The following is a 20,191-nucleotide window of genomic DNA, read 5'->3' on the forward strand; positions in this document are numbered from 1 at the left end:
TGTGATGCTTTTTTGGATTGTATTTTTGTGAGAAGTGGCCGGTTTTTGCGTACTGCTGCTGTTTATTGGTCGTGGAACTGACTGGGAAGCGCTTTAAAGGGGCGCCGCGTGTATGTCGGCGGGCGCTGGCACAGACGAACTCCATACTTATATAGTTTCCCTTAACTTGTAAATAAATACAAACTTGACATTGGCTAATCATTGTAAAAGCCAGACGAGAGAGAAAAAAAAAAAAAGTCACTGTCAATCAAAGTTGTCAATTTCGAGGTGCCTGCCTTTCGAAGTTGAATTTTCAATTTTTTGTGAATTGTGATTTTCTGTTCAGTTTTCAAAGGTCAATAAATTATTTTCCTAAAGTTAGCGATTTACGTAAATGAAATGTGAAGTAGGGAATCGTTAAAAATGGAGGAAAACACAGCTGAGACGCCGACCAGTCCAAACAGACGAAGATTTAACAGAAGGAAATTCTTTGCTTATGGTTCTATAATAATAGCCGGTAAGAAATCGTTTTTATATCATAGACTTATATTTATATCAATTATCAATGTTTAATATATTCATTATTTATTTTTGAGAAGAAATGTCCAAGAGATCGTTAGTCGTAAATATTCTTTTTAACCCTCGACCCAAAAAGAGGGGTGTTATAAGTTTGACGTGTGTATCTGTCTGTGGCATCGAAGCTCCTAAACTAATGAACCGATTTTAATTTAGTTTTTTTTAGTTTGAAAGGTGGCTCGGTCGAGGGTATTCTTAGCTATAATCCAAGAAAATCGGTTCAGCCGTTTGAAAGTTATCAGCTCTTTTCTAGTTACTGTAACCTTCACTGGTCGGGGGTGTTATAAATTTTTAATTTACACTTGTTCGCTTGTTGTCATTTTAGGTCTGCTATAGGTGTCCTTATACTTACAATAGCCTTAGCCATAATAATATTATATTTATATTTATAAATTATAAATAAATGAATAATCTATAATCACACTAATATTATAAAGGTGAAAGTTTGTATATGTGTGTGTGTGTGTGTGTGTGTGTATGTTTGTTACTCCTTCACGCAAAAACTACTGGGCGGATTTGGCTGAAATTCGGAATGGAGATAGATAATATCCTGGATTAGCACATAGGCTACTTTTTATCCCGGAAAACCAAAGAGTTCCCACGGGATTTCGAAAAACCTTAATCCACGCGGACGAAGTCGCGGGCATCAGCTAGTAATAAATAAATGAACAAAATTTCGTTAATCAACCCTTGATTTAATTTTGTAAATGTATCATTTCATTTAATTTCCTAAATAAATTGTTTCGTATCATTTAGTCAGTGCTTGTGTCTGGCCTTCACAACCAGTTTGACATTAGAATGAATGAGTTGCTTAAGTTATAATTAATTAGACTCTTAGGTCAATGAATAACTTATTACTTGCTGATGCCTGCAACTTTGTCTATGAGGATATAAGTTTTTTATAAATCCTGTGGGAACTCATTAGTTTTCCGGGATAAAAAGTAGCCTATGTGCTAATCCAGGGTATAATCTATCTCCATACCAAATTTCAGCCAAATCTGTCCTGTAGTTTTTATGTGAAAGAGTAACAAACATACACACATACTTTTGCCTTTATAATATTACTAGCTGATGCCCGCGACTTCGTTCGCGTGGATTTAGGTTTTTCGAAATCCTGTGGGAACTCTTTGATTTTCCGGGATAAAAAGTAGCCTATGTGTTAATCCAGGGTATAATCTATCTCCATGCCAAATTTCAGCCCAATCCGTCCAGTAGTTTTTATGTGAAAGAGTAACAAACACACACACATACTTTCGCCTTTATAATACTAGCTGATGCCCGCGACTTCGTTCGCGTGGATGTAGGTTTTTTAAAATTCCCGTGGGAACTCTTTGATTTTCCGGGATAAAAAGTAGCCTATGTGTTAATCCAATATATTAACTATCTCCATTCCAAACAGCCAAATCCATTAAGTAGTTTTTGCGTGAAGGAGTAACAAACATACACACACACACACACATACAAACTTTCAGCTTTATAATATTAGTGTGATAGTGTGAAGTGTGACTATAGGTTGATGATAAAACTAAGAGCATGGACTTTACAGTGAACGTTAGGTATATGTATAAAAAAGCAGTGATAGCCTTGTGGTTAAAAAGTCCGCCATCTATTTGGGAGGTCTGGGATTCCATCCATGGAACACACCTCTAACTTTTCATAGTTTATTTATTTATTTATTTACTATAGTACCGCCCACAGAGTTACACATTTAAATTATACATATTGTTCCTTAAATTCTAGGGCTCTTATGCAACTCCACTTACGGGCAGTCACAGCGTGCATTAACATAAACATAAGTCGTACAGTAAAATATAAAATATAATATAATAGCTAACCTAAGGACTATGAAAAAATGCCTAAGTTATTAATTTTAAAAGAATAAGTATAATAAGATGGTGTCGCGCTTCGTGCGACAGGTAGGAATTTAGTAAAACGCGAAGACGGTTTGATACTTATAATTATAGTCAAACAATCTTACAAATAGGTTGTGTCTTATTGTGGAACTAAATAAACTTAATAGATAACTCAGTCGGGAGCGGCCGTAGGTAACGCGCTACAATCACAGGGTAGTTAATTGAGAATCGCATACGCATGAAGATACGCTGACTGTCCGAAGGAAGACAACTGGCCTTGGTCAGACGCCGGGGGCAGACACGGGCTCGCAGAGGGCTCGCAGACGCGGCGGACAATCGACGATGCTCGGGCGGCGCTGCGGTGCGGCGGCTCAGTGCTTGTGCGTAGGCTACTCGACAGCAGTGTGCAGCGTGGCTTGGGTAGACGGTACGAAGTTGGTAGACACTTCGCCGGTGGGGTAGCAGTCAGGTTACTAGCAGGGCTTCAGTGTAACTGTTAGAGCTTCCTGGTAGAAGGAACCCTGGAATCGAGAGAGGCAATCTTAAATGATTTGCTCAAACTCTCGTTCCATAACTTTAGATGAGCCTTGGGTCGTCTGAGCCAAGTGCAGGTCGTATAATATAAAAGTGATGGAACGAGTTTACAGATTCTGTTAGTAAATATCCTATCGCAAGGGTTAGGTTAAACGAGTACAAAACAATTAGCCTAAACTTATAATTTAATAACATCACAGTTACCAACCTTAATCCAGGGTTACACAGAATTCACTACACTTATTTATTACTTTCACTTCACTCCTGCGTCGTGATTGCAGGTAATAGAAATCAGGAATGTCCCTGAACTAAGAGGATTGCTTATTTATATTAAATTTAGCGGAAATAAGGTGTATTCTCGAGTGTTCTGGCTACAGGAAATGTTATTAGTTTGTCGGGGAAGTTTCCAGAATGAAAGACTATTGATCGACAGATGTCGCTAGCGTATATGATTAATTAAATAGTCTTGACAGTTATTTTTAAATGGAAAGCTATCTGTCGTTAGAGGTCGCTAATTTGTATGAGTAGTTTTATTTTAAAGAATGTTCTAGAAAAACTGTCATTGTTTGATTAGTCTATGTAAACTATTCTCCGACAGATGGCACTGAATGTTAATCAGTGTTGACGTTGAAGTCTGTCAATGTCAGAAATTCTTTGTCCTAGTAATGTATTATGCGACCGGTAGATGTCGTTCGTAATTGTTTAATACAATTCCGTGATTCGATTTTTTTCGAATCACTACATATTCCCCTTTTTAGGTTAGGATTTTATCTAATAAAATCCTTCTACACTACCTCTAAATATCGCTAAAGTTCGAGTTAACCTTGTCATGCTTCATCTTTCGTACTATCCGAACATTCTTCAGTCATTCATAAAGCGGTGGCCATACTAGTGGTCCATCGCGTCCTAGTGTACAGAGTTATCGCGTTTGTTCGCCATGACTCGCTCTCATGTTAGCAGGTGTTATGATTGTTGCAAAGTCCAAAAATAATCGGTGTAGTTGTCTTTTCACTGTTTAGTATAGTGGATTAACAACTTGTTATAGAAGGATATCTTAACTTTTAGGTCATTAAGATATGGACGTATTTCACCTTTTAGGTAAGCAAAATACAATTTGTTGTGTACTAGTAGTGCCTTAGTGTAGGCGTAGCATTCACCTTTTAGGTCAGTGAAGGCCAATTTTGTACTGACTTTTAGGTCATCAGCACGTTAGTGTGTATCTAGCATTATAGTAATATTATTTTTAGACTTCGCAAGGTATGTCTGTGGAATAAGTAGTGATTTTTATGTAGCGGTTGGTACATTAGTTGTTTAGGTTGAGGGTAGATGTACATAACTTACTGAGTTTGTAGTTATGTCTAGTTAAATGTAATAGGTGAGTATATGTTAGATACTGGTGTAGGTATCTGTATAGTGTACCGGTTCTAACTACTTTGTTTTGATGAACGTAAGATTGCGCGACGCGGTGTACAACCAACCTTAAAGTTCATGCATATCGCTTGAGTTGACTGCTGTACATTACGTGGACACTGTTTATCGGTTGTTGTTTCTTTTTTTGAATCTAGATGCATGGAATGGTCATGTTTGTTTGATAGCACTTTCCGCGGCTTTATTTATGTTCATAGGTATTTGAGATTAGGGTGATTAGCTAATGAATCGATTAATTAGTTTGTGAGTTTAGTGGATAGATGTAGTCTAATTTCTTAAAATTATGCCTAGTAGGTGGTTTGTAATGTTATATAGAAAATGATGCATAATCTTAAGTTTGAGTGTTGTAATTGGTTAGTTTTATGTCTTTGACATGCCAGGTGCCTAAATTATTACCGTCTAGGTCTGCTATGACTTTGAGTTCGTTCTTTAGAAGAGATAGGTATATTATTGGGTAGGACATTGTGAATGTGTGTAAAGTAAAATGGAAGTTAGGAGTGATTAGTGGAACACTTATAAAAGTTGGTAACTGTGTTACACAAAATATAAAATATAGAAGTTAGTACAAAATATACACACGTAGTGTATCCTGAAATTTTACACAAAAATTTCAAAATATACTCGTAACCATACACTTTGTTACGGTCAACGTATGTTAATGCTATGCGATCTCGAACCTGTGGGTGAACTGTGATTAGGCACCTTTTTTATTCCACAATAAGAGACACAAAAATTAGAGTGGGCGCCACTGTCGCGTTTTTGACAGGGGTCCTAATGTGGAAAATAAATTACTAATAGATAACTCCATGTTTAGGGAACTAAATGAACTTTTTAGATACGCGGTACGAGAGCAGGGTAGTTAATCGTGGAAAATAAATAGCTTGTTAGATAGCTCCATGATTGTGGAACTAAGTAAACTTAATAGATAACTCAGTCGGGAGCGGCCGTAGGTAACGCGCTACAATCACAGGGTAGTTAATTGAGAATCGCATACGCATGAAGATACGCTGACTGTCCGAAGGAAGACAACTGGCCTTGGTCAGACGCCGGGGGCAGACACGGGCTCGCAGAGGGCTCGCAGACGCGGCGGACAATCGACGATGCTCGGGCGGCGCTGCGGTGCGGCGGCTCAGTGCTTGTGCGTAGGCTACTCGACAGCAGTGTGCAGCGTGGCTTGGGTAGACGGTACGAAGTTGGTAGACACTTCGCCGGTGGGGTAGCAGTCAGGTTACTAGCAGGGCTTCAGTGTAACTGTTAGAGCTTCCTGGTAGAAGGAACCCTGGAATCGAGAGAGGCAATCTTAAATGATTTGCTCAAACTCTCGTTCCATAACTTTAGATGAGCCTTGGGTCGTCTGAGCCAAGTGCAGGTCGTATAATATAAAAGTGATGGAACGAGTTTACAGATTCTGTTAGTAAATATCCTATCGCAAGGGTTAGGTTAAACGAGTACAAAACAATTAGCCTAAACTTATAATTTAATAACATCACAGTTACCAACCTTAATCCAGGGTTACACAGAATTCACTACACTTATTTATTACTTTCACTTCACTCCTGCGTCGTGATTGCAGGTAATAGAAATCAGGAATGTCCCTGAACTAGGAGGATTGCTTATTTATATTAAATTTAGCGGAAATAAGGTGTATTCTCGAGTGTTCTGGCTACAGGAAATGTTATTAGTTTGTCGGGGAAGTTCCAGAATGAAAGACTATTGATCGACAGATGTCGCTAGCGTATATGATTAATTAAATAGTCTTGACAGTTATTTTTAAATGGAAAGCTATCTGTCGTTAGAGGTCGCTAATTTGTATGAGTAGTTTTATTTTAAAGAATGTTCTAGAAAAACTGTCATTGTTTGATTAGTCTATGTAAACTATTCTCCGACAGATGGCACTGAATGTTAATCAGTGTTGACGTTGAAGTCTGTCAATGTCAGAAATTCTTTGTCCTAGTAATGTATTATGCGACCGGTAGATGTCGTTCGTAATTGTTTAATACAATTCCGTGATTCGATTTTTTTCGAATCACTACAATGGAAATTAAGTTAAAGTAAAGTTAAGTTAAACTAAGCTAAATTATCTAAATCATCTAAAATACAATATACTTTGCTTAGAGACCAACTTCTGCTGTTCCAATTATTTCATTCAATACAAGTGTAAATTAAAAATTTATAACACCCCCGACAAGTGAAGGTTAAAGTAACTAGAAAAGAGCTGATAACTTTAAAACGGCTGAACCGATTTTCTTGGATTATAGCTAAGAACACCCTCGATCAAGCTACCTTTCAAACAAAAAAAAAACTAAATTATAATCGGTTCATTAGTTTAGGAGCTGTGATGCCACAGACAGATACGCAGATACACAGACACACAGATACACACGTCAAACTTATAACACCCGTCTTTTTGGGTCGGGGGTTAAAAATGATTCTTACATGAAATTGAGTCGATTGGCATTAAAAAAAAAATGTCAATCTCATTAATTTTTATGGACAGCTCACGCTTGACCAAAAATGAACTATGCCAAAATTGTTTTACAAAGGTAAAGTTGAAAACTAAAACCCAACTGCAATTGTCTTAATAAATGCTGAAATATTAGAGTAAAATTGTTTTTCTGTCGCTTGATATGTTTTAATTTGGTTGTACATTTATATTTATGAGCTCAAAATTTTCTCTTCTTTCATTTGACACCCCACTCGCAATAACAAAAAAATATTTTTTTTTTGAGACCTTACTTTTTTGAATTAACATCCGTGAGGTCAATTTTTTTCGTATAAAATATAGCCTATATCACCCGGACCTTCACGACGAATCAATTGACGCCTCGTTCACTAAAATTGGCCCAGTAGTTAGGCACTATGGTGGAACACACAGAATCTGGATACAAACATACATACATAGACTGCTAAAATCATAACCCTTCCTATTGGCTTTGCCGCAGTTGGGTAAAAAAACACTGTATATCTATTCAGACTGCTCCAAATAGTATAGTACAATGTTTAATTAACATAATCTATTTCAAGAAGTACTTAGGTTATTTAAGAGGGGTCTCTCCATCACTCGCTTCATACAAACGTAGTTCCAATTTCATTTGAATATTAAGCAACCAAAGTCCATGAAATTTTGCAGACATATTCTAGAAACTAATATCTATGTCTGTTTTCCAGATTTCTGTTAATAGTCCAGTAATTTGGTAATATGAGATGGAAAGTTTTCAGAATGTTATGCAAATTGGTGGTTTTATAGATTTCGATGTGCTCTTTCCGAATTTTTATTTTGCCACCTCGTACCTTTGCCGCTCGCGCCGCCATCTTGGAAAAATGGCGCCCAAAAACAGTTTTTTCACGATAACTTCTTTCCCACTCATTTTACGATAAAGATGGCTATGTAACAATTAAACTAGAGACAATTTCCTACAATTTGTGTAGTCACCTTTTTTTGTAGACTCAATAGTTTCAGCGTACGAGCGCCACAAAGCCCACTCCAACACTGGTTTTGGCTAAATAACTCTTTTCTACACCACCATGTGGTAGAGTGAGTGGCATGATTTTTTTTATGGTATCTCCAGGAGACGGTAGTCACCTTCAATTTAAGCCATCAGTTCGTCCAGAGAATACTAACACTCTTCAGAATTCTGCTCGAGATAAGAGTAAATATACTGCATCGCAGTATAATAATAAATATAACACCACAGACACAGATATTAGTTTCTAGAATATGTCTGCAAAATTTCATGGACTTTGGTTGCTTAATATTCAAATGAAATTGGAACTACGATTGTATGAAGCAAGTGACGGAGAGAGCCCTGTTAATATGTAAAATGAAGATAATTAGCTTTGATGATGGCAAATGTGGGTATAAATAGGTCATATAAGATTATGTTACCATTCCTAGCAATATATTTTATACTAGAATTTTTCCTGTTACTTTCTCATAGTTTTAGGATTTACAGACCCTAGTTTTTTTTTAAAGAATATTAGCCATTTTTAATCATGACTAACATTCCCCTTTCCCCTCCAACTAAGCGTTAAGCTTGTGCCAGGAGTGGGTACGACAATAGTGCAACGGGTGGGGTTTGAACCGCCGACCTTCCGGAATTCAGTCCGCTCCTGTAACCATTGAGCTATTGAGGCTTAATTGTTTTTTCTTTAAATCCTTTCTTAGTGAGTGTCTATATTATACAGGGTGGTCAAAAAGTCGTGGATCAAACGCAATAGGGAGATAGAGGAGGTCATTTCCAGCAAAAAAAATTTCTACAGCATGGCCATATTTAAATTGCCCTAAAAGTTATGAATATTTTTGGGTTTTTTAACAAAATACCAAATTCTCTTACAATTACACTAATTAAAAAAAAATGTGATAAAAAACAATAAAACAAACGATGTTGTGTCATTACTAGATTATGTATCAGCACTTCAAACCTTCCATTGAGGCTCTGGCTACCAAATTAGAAGAGCAATTAATTTTTTTCCAAAACTTTTAAAGCGTTACCTAAAATTAAGTGTCACTTTAAAAGCGCACTGTGAAAAAAAAATGTACTACGGAAAAATGACCCTGTATTAAAAAAACTTGCTGATTTAATGCCAATTCAAATGAGGTATAATACATTATTCTTTGTTTCGTAATTCTGGTATTATAATCGTTTTTTCATGTCAAGGTGCAAATTTCAGTAGATTAGTTTAATTCAAAATAATTTTGAAGATTATCATGCTGCTAGTTAAACTGCTAGTTTTTTGTACTTTAGAATGCTAGAAACATCACTGTGCTTGTCACACTTAAAATTTGTGAAAAGAACAGAAACTCTTCACTACCACCACGTGCCAGAACTACCCAGAACGCCCGTCTTGCAAGTAGTTCATCTTTTCTAGGAAACAAAAGGATAAAGAAACTAAGTCTCTCTTTTACACTAATCATCCTTCCTTATTTCAACAATGCAAATAGGAAGGATAATTAGTGTGAAAGAGAGGCATAGTTTCTTTATCCTTTTGTTTCCTAGAAAAGATGAACTACTTGCAAAAATTATCCATGTTTATTATTTTACTTTACAGCCATATCCATAGGATGTGTTCACTACCACTATGTCACACTCCTCTTCGAAAACGACCGTAACTTCTCCTTTCTCTCGGAGCTTGAGCGAGAGATGTCATTTAGGACTGAGATGGGTTTCTACTATTCATACTATAAGACTGTGGTTGAAGAGAGGCCGTACCTTGCGGGGATATACAAACTCATGTACGACAGGCTGGTTGAATATCCCAAGGACGTGAACGCGTTCAATAGATTCAATATACATCCCGAGGTAAGATTTTAATAATTTCAGGAGCTGCAACCGACTGTCCGACCAGGACAAATCTTAACTACTAGGTGATGCCCACGACTTTGTCGCATGGGGCATCCCACACTACGCTTGCTTAAACGCGGTCTCTACTCCAATGACTTTCCGGCTCCAACGGCCATCGCCTCTACGACAGGCATGGCCTGCCCACTGCCACTTCAGCTTGCTAATAGCTAAAATGCCTATGCTCACGACTTATTATCAACTAGGGGATGCTCGCGGCTTCGCCCGCGTGGATTTAGATTTTTTTAAATCCCGTAGGAACTCTTTGATTTTCCGGGATAAAAAGTAGCCTATGTCCTTCCCCGTAATGTATCCCAAGTCTGTACCAAATTTCATTAAAAACAGTTTAGCGGTTGGGCCATGAAAACGTAGCAGACAGACAGACAGACACACTTTCGCATTTATAATATTAGTATGGATTTCAGGTAATAATCGGCTCAGTATACAGATACTTCGAGCCGTGGCTGAATACCACTTACTTCAAAGAGTGTCACATGATAGCGAGGGGGGACGGCCACACTCCCGTTGAGAGCTGCATTGGGATTGGTCAGCCGATATTCTTCTACTTAGAAGCCATCTGGTGGTTGGCTGGAGTCACTGTTGCTGCGCTGTTCTTACACGCTACTGTGTTAAGGTGAGGACAATCTGCTGGCTCTTTCTGACACCAGATAATTTTATGTTCTGATGATGTGGGTATGCGCCTTATAGTTTTGGAGTTATATAGAAATCTAATCACATGGCCATATAGATACCACGAAATTTTTTCAAAAAATAAATTAAACTGACTTAATAACCACGAACACTAAAAAGTGAAAAAAAAAAATTTATTACCAAATATTTATTATGTATGTATACAAGAGGTAAGGTAGTTCTATAATAACATTTTTTGGAGCTGGTGCCAATTAGCCGTATGAATAGCCGGTCTACTCTTCATATTGTTTGTGACTCCACATTGGCACCAACTACAAAAAATGTTATTAGGCACCGTCATTCCCTCTGTATTTAAAGAGCCGCCAAACATAACAGCTGTTTCAAGGCCGCCATTTTTATCAAAGTGTGTTAAAATTCGCGCTACTTCCGTCATTCCGTTTTTTTTTGTGTCGTCATCAGTCAGAGCCTGTTGGGTGGGACGATGGCAGTGCTGCAGTACTTCGCCAATCACTCGGAGTGCACGCGAGTGCAGTGGGCTCCCAACGAGAGAGAAAACCTAGCTGCTCCGTTACTTCTGCTGCAGAGCTGGCTGCTGACGCTGCAGCTTAGAAGCAGGCAGATGCTGCTGTGCTGCAGAGCTAATCACATTCGCGTTACTTCCGACCAAAAGAAGAATATTGTCAAATCGCTGCCAAATATAACAGCCGTTCAAGACCGCCATCTTTTATCAAGGCGTTATACTCTCCTCCTTATTTAAATGGCCGCTAAACATAACAGCTGTTTCAAGACCGCCATGTTTTATCAAGGCGTCTAATTCTCCTCCGTATTTAAATGGCCGCCAAACATAACAGCTGTTTCAAGACCGCCATGTTTTATCAAGGCGTTATACTCTCCTCCGTATTTAAATGCCCGCCAAACATAACAGCTGTTTCAAGACCGCCATGTTTTATCAAGGCGTTATACTCTCCTCCGTATTTAAATGCCCGCCAAACATAACAGCTGTTTCAAGACCGCCATGTTTTATCAAGGCGTCTTATTCTCCTCCGTATTTAAATCGCCGCCAAACATGACAGCTGTTTCAAGGCCGCCATTTTTATCGAGGTGTGTTAAAATTCGCGCTTATTACGTTTTTTTTTTTTCTGTGTCGTCATCAGTCAGAGCCTGTTGGGTGGTACGATGGCAGTGCTGCAGTACTTCGCCAATCACTCGGAGTGCACGCGAGTGCAGTGGGCTCCCAACGAGAGAGAGAATCTAGCTGCTCCGTTACTTCTGCTGCAGAGCTGGCTGCTGACGCTGCAGCTCAGGAGCAGGAATACACTTCTACAATTACAGGTATTTTTTACCCGACTGCGGCAAAGCCAAAAGGAAGGGTTATGATTTTAGCAATCTATATGTATGTTTGTATCCACATTCTGTGTGTTTCATCGCAGCACCTAAACTACTGGACCGATTTTGATGAATGTGGTGTCAATTGATTCGTTGTAAGGTCCGGGTGATATAAGCTATATTTTATAGGAAAAAAATTGACCGAATGGATGGTACCTGTGAACCCGAAAATTAGATCCCACGCGCATCAAACTTACATGCACTTACATTTGTATAGTTATCTATATATGTACTAACAATATAAATGCGAAATTGTGTCTGTCTGTCTGTATATCTGTCTGTCAGCTAGCTTTTCACGGCCCAACAGTTTAACTGATTTTGATGTTTGGTACAGAGTTAGCTTACATCCCGGGGACGGAGATAGGCTACTTTTTATCCCGGAAAATGAAAGAGTTCCCATGGGATTTTTTAAAAATCCAAATCTTAGTCCGCGTGGACGAAGTCGCGGGCATCATTTAGTCATATTCCTTGAATAAACTAACTAACTTAAGTATTTTTTTTAAGAAACCAAAAGCTTAATTTGCTATAATCCGCCAAACCAGCGAAATCCGTATGGTACGCACCACACAAATTTTCACACCACTGGACGCGCGTTTCGCCCCGACACCGGAGCATCCTCAGGAGATGTAGACCTTGCGGTGTTGGAATTACCATACAGATTTCTTTGGTTTGGCGGATTATAGCAAACTAGCTGATACCCGCGACTTCGTTCGCGTGGATGTAGGTTTTTTAAAATTCCCGTGGGAATCTTTGATTTTCCGGGATAAAAAGTAGCCTATGTGTTAATCCAGGGTATAATCTATTGCCATTCTAAATTTCAGCCCAATCCGTCCCGTAGTTTTTGCGCGAAGGAGTAACATACACACACACACACATACAAACTTTCTCCTTTATAATATTAGTGTGATTAAGCTTTTGGTTCCTTGAATATCATACATTAAAAAGTATTTTTTGTTTCAGATCTCAATATTCACTCTAAATTGCCTGTGCTTATTATTCTGGCAGTTCACACAGTTCATATTCCTCACACAAATCGCCATTTTTTTCGTCATGGAACAATTAAAAATAATTGATATCAAGTCGTTATCGATTTTCTTGCACTGCCACTTCTGTGGATTACACACAGCCGTTCTATTGCTTCAAGGAAATGACATGCTAAAGTCGTCCTTATATACATGCTTCTTCTTCATAATATCCATGTACTGTTTGTTCTTCAGTTTCCTACGCATTAAGGTCCGAAATCGCTTGGACTTTTTCGTCGAATGCTGGCTGGTTCTATTACGGATTTGTATGGCGATTTTCGGAGCGTTTTACTTGAAGAAAGTCATAAGTGACTCCTTGGATGTTCAGGAAGATTCGCACATTTGGGACATTTTGTACTCAAAATTGACGAATTTTCAAAATTTCCACACTTTACTGTACACTTGTTCTGAAGTTTTTGATTTTCTACCCTTGAGTTCCATCAAAAATATGACCAAAAGTTTACTCATACCTTTTGTGTTAATCAGTTGTGTTAACGTGGTAACTTTTTGGATAAAGGATTCCATACATTGTTACAAGAAAGAGATGGCTAATATTGCCAAAGAGAGTAACAGAGAGGGGAATAACGAGGACGAGGATAGCGGTATCGAAAATACCGAAACGGTTAAAAAAAGGACAGATAAAGATACCAAAGATCTGGATTTGATACTCTGTGAGGTTGATTCAGAAACCAAAGAGAATGTAGACCCGTTTATGGTGTATGTCAGGAATGTAAGGATAGACCCATCGATATTTTATAATCTGTCGCAAATGGCGGTTTTCGGTGTCATGGCGGCGCTGGTTATGAGATTGAAGTTGCTTTTTTCTACGCAAATGTGCATCGTTTCGTCGCTTGTTGTGAACAAAACGCATATGTAAGTATTTTTTTTATCCTGCTTATATTATTTACATTAAAAAAAATACGCAAATCCTCCTTTTTTTGAAAATCGGTTAAAGATGTAGTCTATGTTACTGCTTGGTTAATCCTCTACTTGTCTGTTGAAGTCCCATCAAAATGGGTTGAGCCGTTCCAAAGATTAGCCCTTTCAAACAGACAGACAGACAAACATTTTAAAAACGTGTGATTCAGTTAGGATACAATTTAAATAATATAAGCTTAATATAAGGTAGTTATTTCAGCTCAACCGCTGAACCGATTTTAATGCAATTTGGTACAGAGGTAGCTTACGTCCCGGAAATTAACTTCGGCAACTTTTATTTATTAAATAAATTTAAAAATATGAAATAATTCAGTGTCTGATATTATTTTTAACCCCCGACCCAAAAAGAGGGGTGTTATAAATTTGACGTGTGTATCTGTGTGTCTGTGTATCTGTGTATCTGTCTGTGGCATCGTAGCTCCTAAACTAATGAACCGATTTTAATTTAGTTTTTTTTGTTTGGAAGGTGGCTTGATCGAGAGTGTTCTTAGCTGTAATCCAAGAAAATCGGTTCAGCCGTTTGAAAGTTTTCAGCTCGTCTCTATTTAATGTAACCTTCACTTGTCGGGGGTGTTATAAATTTTTAATTTACACTTGTTAATTATATATTTTATTTCAGATTTCCAAAATGGATGTCGAAATATGGCAAGTATATTTGGGCGGTCGCCCTTTTGCCGGTGTTTGCTGAGCTTACCGTCAATGTAAATCAAGAAATGTCGCATATTGGTGAGTATTTTGTCTGGTGGATGGCTTGGTACACTGATAATCAACAAAAAACCGGCCAAGTGCGAGTCAGACTTGCGCACTGAGGGTTCCGTACTTGGGTGTTTTTTTAGACATTTTGCACGATAAATCAAGAACTATTATGCTTAAAAATCAATAAAAATCTGTTTTAGAATATACATTATACAGGTAAAGTTCTTTCATAATATGATACCCCACTTGGTGTAGTTATCATACTTTGAAAATTGAAACACATTTTAATTCTTTTTACTGTTTATGTAACCACAAATTCGCGGTTTTCGGATTTATTCCTTTACTTGTGCTATAAGACCTACCTACCTGCCAAATTTCATGATTCTAAGTCAACGGGAAGTACCCTATAGGTTTTCTTGACAGACACGACGGACGGACGGGCGGACAGACAGAAAACAAAGTGATCCTATAAGGGTTCCGTTTTTCCTTTTGAGGTACGGACACCTACTTGCTTTAACCGTGAAGGAAAACATCGTGAGGAAACCTGCGTGCCTGAGAGTATCTCCATAATGTTGTCAAAGGTGTGTGAAGTCTGCCAATCCGCACTTGGTCAGCGTGGTGACTATGGCCATAACCCTTCTCGCTCTGAGAGGAGACCCGTGCTCTGTAGTGAGCCGGCGATGGTTTGATAATGATGATGCTTTGACCCTAAGTTTTTTTATAGTGAACTAGAGGATGCCCGCGACTTCTTCCACGTGGATTTAGATTTTTATAGATCCCGTGGGAACTGTTTGATTTTCCGGGATAAAAAGTTGCCTATTTCGATTACAGGGACGCAAGCTACTTCGGTACCAAATTTCATACAAATCGGTTAAGTGGGTGGGTCTTTAGGAATCCCGCGGGAACTCTTTGATTTTCCGGGATAAAAAGTAGATGTCCGTCCCCGGGATATAAGCCAACCCTGTACCAAATTTTGTAAGAATCGGTTACACTGTTGGGCCTTGAAAAGGACAGACAGACAGACCGGCCCACTTTCGCATTCATAATATTAAGTAAAGTATGGATTTATGCTTCATTTTTTTAGGAGAATTTAGCGACTACCCTCAAGAAGAGTTACTCCAGTGGATCTCTAAAGAGGCGGGGAGCGGTGCGTTCGCGGGTTCGATGCCCGTGCTGGCCACTGTGATGCTGGCCACTCGCCGACCAATAGTAGCCCACCCGCATTATGAGCACTTGGAGGCCAGGTATTAATTTAGGGACCATCTTCAATAGTTCCTACAGTGGATCTCTAAAAACTGGGCCACTTTCATACTGGCCACTCGCCGTCCCATAGTGACCACCCCTCCCAAGCATTACGAGCACTTGGAGGCCAGGTAACAATTTAGTGACCATCTTAAAAACTTCCTACTGTGGACTCCAAGAGGTGGACCACTGTGATGCTGGCCACTAGCCGGCCCATAGTGGCCCGCCCGCACTACGAGCACTTGGAGGCCAGATATCAATTTAGTGGCCATCTTAAAAACTTCCTACTGTGGACTCCAAGACGTGGACCACTGTGATGCTGGCCGCTCGCCGCCCCGTAGTGGCCCATCCGCATTACGAGCACTTGGAGGCCGACGGCCGATGGGGCAGACGTGTTCTGGAGTGGAGACCGCGTACCGGTAAGCGCAGTGTGGGACGACCTCCAGCGCGCTGGACCGATGACCTGAAGAAGGTGGCGGGGAGCGGGTGGATGAGGGAGGCGGAGGACCGTGTTTGGTGGCGCGCTCTTGGAAAGGCCTATGTCCAGCAGTGGACGCTTACAGGCTGATCGAATGGAATGGAATGGAATGGAGGCCAGGTATCAATTTAGAGACCATCTTCAAAAGTTCCTACAGTGAATCTTGAAGAATTGGACCACTGTGATGCTGGCCACTTGCCGACCCATAGTGGCCCACCCGCATTACGAGCACTTGGAGGCCAGGTAACAATTTAGGGACCATCTTCAATAGTTCCTACAAGTTTTTTTATTAAACTCATACCCCTTTGGTATCATGATACATCATCGCTTGGCGGTACGTCTTTACCGGTAAGGTTGTAACTAGCCGCGGCCGAAACCTCCCACCAGACCAAGTATAGATGACTAAAGGATGCCCGCGACTTTAGTGACCGCGTGGATTTAGGTACTTAAAGATCCCGTGAGAACAATTACAGGGACGCAAGCTACCTCGATACCAAATTTCATACAAATCGGTTAAGCGGATGGGTTTTTAGGAATCCTGTGGGAACTCTTTGATTTTCCGGGATAAAAAGTAGCCTATGTCCGTCCCCGGGATATAAGCTAACACTGTACCTTTCGTCAGAATCGGTTAAACTGTTGGGCCGTGAAAAGGTCGCAGACAGACAGACTTTCGCCTTTATAATATTAGTATGTATGAGAGGTTGTGTTTGATAATGTAATGTTGGTTTCAGGCAGCGGGCCTACTCTGTATACAAGGTGTACGGGCGGTTTTCCTCGGAGCATCTCTACCAGGAAATGACCAAGTTGAGGGCTACGTACCTCATCGTTGAAACCAAATACTGTTATGGGAGGAGCAGGTCAGTATCATCTTGTCGCATTGACATTCCCATTATCTGTGTCAATCAATCAATCAGCCTGTTTGCGTCCACAGCTGGACATAGGCCTTCCCAACAGCGCGCCACCACACACGATCCTCCGCCTTCCTCATCCACTAACTTCCCGCTATCTTCTTAAGGTGGATGTGACGGAGCTGCCCGCGAAATTCAAATTTAATTTGGTTTTTAACCCCCGACCCAAAAAGAGGGGTGTTATAAGTTTGACGTGTGTATCTGTGTATCTGTGTATCTGTCTGTGGCATCGTAGCGCCTAAACGAATGAACCGATTTTAATTTAGTTTTTTTTGTTTCAAAGGTGGCTTGATCGAGAGTGTTCTTAGCTATAATCTAAAAAAATTGGTTCAGCCGTTTAAGAGTTATCAGCTCTTTTCTAGTTTTCTTGTAGAAAAGAAGGTTAGATAACCGTTAGGTTCTTAATATTATGTCAAAAGACAAATGTCAAGCTGTCAAGATGGACGTTGCCTAAATACATAATTATTTATTTGAAAATGATGTTTTGGAAAACTCAAATACTTTGGATCGTTGGGGGTGTTATAAATTTTTAATTTACACTTGTTCGCAATTTGTAAACTAATACGACAAAGTAAGCTTATGGCACTTTAATTACGCCAATGGCAGTTTTAGCACTAAGACTCCATGGCCCCAGGGTCCAGGCTAACGCCCTTACGGCCGTATTCACAATCGTTACTATGAGGTCTCACAGTGCGCTCGAACGCATAGTGTAGGTTCCACAAATCAGATCATTGTAAATTGACGTGATACAGTCATCTGATTGGTGGAACCGACACTGCGTTCGAGCGTACTATGAGACCTCCTAGTAACGTTTGTGAATACGGGTGTGAAAGCTCTTAAAAATAAACAATTGAAACTTGTGGTTTTTTTTTTTTTTGTAGAAGGGGCTGTTCCTTCGAGAACATATGGGACATAGAGGCGCCGGCACTGAAGTCGAACCCGAAACTGTGCCACGTCCTGCTCACTGAGCCGGTGGAGCACTTCTACCCCGTGTTCAGGAACGAACACTACGCAGTATTCCGGATACATGACTTTAGCGTACGGTAAGTTATAGTGGTAGCCTAAGCTGTGATAGCCTAGTTGTTAGAACGTCCGCCTCCTAATCGGAGGTCGGGGGTTCGATCCCGGGCACGCACCACTAACTTTTCAGTTATGTGCGTTTTAAGCAATTAAATATCACTTGCTTTGACGGTGAAGGAAAACATTGTGAGGAAACCTGCATGCCTGAGAGTTCTCCATGTTCTCAAAGGTGTGTGAAGTCTGCCAATCCGCATTGGGCCAGCGTGGCAGACTATGGCCTAAACCCTTCTCGATCTGAGAGGAGACCCGTACTCAGTAGTGGGGCGGAAATGGGTTGATCATATTAAGTTATAGTGGGGACAACTTAGGACTTCCCCTGAAACAATTCAAATTCAAATCCATACTAATATTATAAATGTGAAAGTGTGTCTGTCTGTCTGTCTGCTACCTTTTCACGGCCCAACAGTTTAACCAATTTGATGAAATTGCCTACCTACGTGCCAAATTTCATGATTCTAGGTCAACGGGAAGTACCCTATAAATTTTCTTGACAGACACGACGGACGGACGGGCGAACAGACAGACAAACAACAAAGTAATCCTATAAGAGTTCCGTTTTCTTTTTGAGGTACGGAACCCTAAAAATGTGCCAGATTACTCATAAGATACCACAAAAAAAATCGAAAAATAAAAAAAAACTGAATTTTTAAAAGTTCACAATGTATTGCAAATAAAACATCTGACTGACGCTAGAGGTCAACGAACGTTGCGTAAGTAGGTCACTCGGTGTCAATGCCGCGTCGTAGGTGATGCATTGACTGGAATTTTGCACGCTTTACAATGCAGGTTTGATAAATACTAAATCACTAAAACTACAAGATAAGGCAATTTGTTCATTAAGCTTTTTTGCTAGCATTCTGGTTACAAGAGTGAATAGGCATCTTCTAGGTAAACGCGTCCCATCTTTGGCCACATCATCACTTTCCATCAGGTGTGATTATGGTCAAGCGCTTAATATGGACATTACAATAATTCTATTGTTTTTTCCCAGGTACATGCCGCGAAGTTTCGACACCTGACAGCTACTCGAATAACTAGAAGAGTTGAGACTGATGTTTATTTTTAATTCCAAATAGTCTATGCAACATTTACTTGGTGAAATTTTTGTATAGTTGGTTCGCGTTAAGAATGCAGTGAGTCATCAGTGCAACTACAGCGTAAAGGTGTATTCACAGTGATGTTACTATTCAACCAAATTATATTTTTAAAGATTGAGTTTAATTAATTTAACAATACACTTAAAGTTAAAAATGAAAATTAAGTCATTGATATTTTAATCACTATCACTAGTATCCTCGTTAGTATTTATGATAAAAGAATTTTCTTGCTATGCCTTCAACTGGTCACTGTGAACTTGACCTTGTAATTTGAAAAGATTTGATTGGTTAGGGGGCGGGGCTAGGCTGGCGAACAATGATGACTCACTGCATTCTTAACGCGAACGAACTATAGTTACAGAGCTGTGGCTAAGTGACTGCCCGCGAAATTCAAAGTGTCCAGTTTAAGAAATTAGTCGGAGTATCGACTAATTTGTGAGTAACTCACGTCAAACTCATTATTTTGACCAATTTCTTAAACGGAACACTTTCAAGTAAAGGTTTTTTTATAAACCTGTGGAGATGATACTGCCATTGGCGGAATTAGAATGCCATAAGCGTACTTTGTCGTATTAGTTTACAAATTGCGAAAAACCAAATTAAATTTTAAAAAGTTGCCCCAAGACGAGACGGGTCACTGACGAAGACAAAGAAACAAAAAGCTGTTAGATCTTGTGTCAGTCAGAACATTGCCTCTACAGATGTCAGTTATCCGGCTACAAGGTAGAATGAGGTCCTTACAACAGAATACATTGAACCAGTCACCCCTGAAGATAAAGTTACTGTGTCAAAAACTGTGTACATTTGCGACTTTTGTCAAAAAATGTTTAAACAATTTCGCGGGCAGACCCATCTAGTGCACCATAAGCAAGTACTATTGACTACTCTTGCTTGTTTTGGAAACCTGTAGGTTTACTTTTTTTTTTTTCTTCTCTCGTCTGGCTTTACACTGATTAGCCAATGTCAAGTGTGTAGTTATTTAC

At 39.5% G+C, this 20,191-nt stretch overlaps 1 protein-coding gene across 2 annotated transcripts; it reads left to right on the plus strand.

Annotated features, from left to right (window-relative positions):
* Positions 1–247: 247 nt before the first annotated feature.
* Positions 248–19,603, plus strand: LOC123878325 (probable C-mannosyltransferase DPY19L1). 2 transcript variants are annotated; one of them, XR_006798811.1, is made up of 11 exons: positions 248–496; positions 9,420–9,670; positions 10,135–10,343; positions 11,515–11,692; positions 12,707–13,641; positions 14,327–14,433; positions 15,488–15,647; positions 16,855–16,980; positions 17,913–18,074; positions 19,103–19,219; positions 19,562–19,603. XR_006798811.1 is itself a non-coding variant. In XM_045925500.1 (10 exons), the coding sequence occupies exons 1-10, from the start codon at positions 403–405 to the stop codon at positions 19,128–19,130; spliced, it is 2,250 nt and encodes a 749-aa protein (XP_045781456.1). In that variant the 5' UTR covers positions 248–402; the 3' UTR covers positions 19,131–19,589. The 2 variants fall into 2 exon arrangements, 1 of the variants encoding a protein (XP_045781456.1); XM_045925500.1 differs by having other exon boundaries at positions 19,103–19,589.
* The last annotated feature ends 588 nt before the right edge of the window (positions 19,604–20,191 follow it).

The sequence above is a fragment of the Maniola jurtina genome, chromosome 26 (genome assembly GCF_905333055.1).
Source record: "Maniola jurtina chromosome 26, ilManJurt1.1, whole genome shotgun sequence".
NCBI lineage: Eukaryota > Metazoa > Arthropoda > Insecta > Lepidoptera > Nymphalidae > Maniola > Maniola jurtina.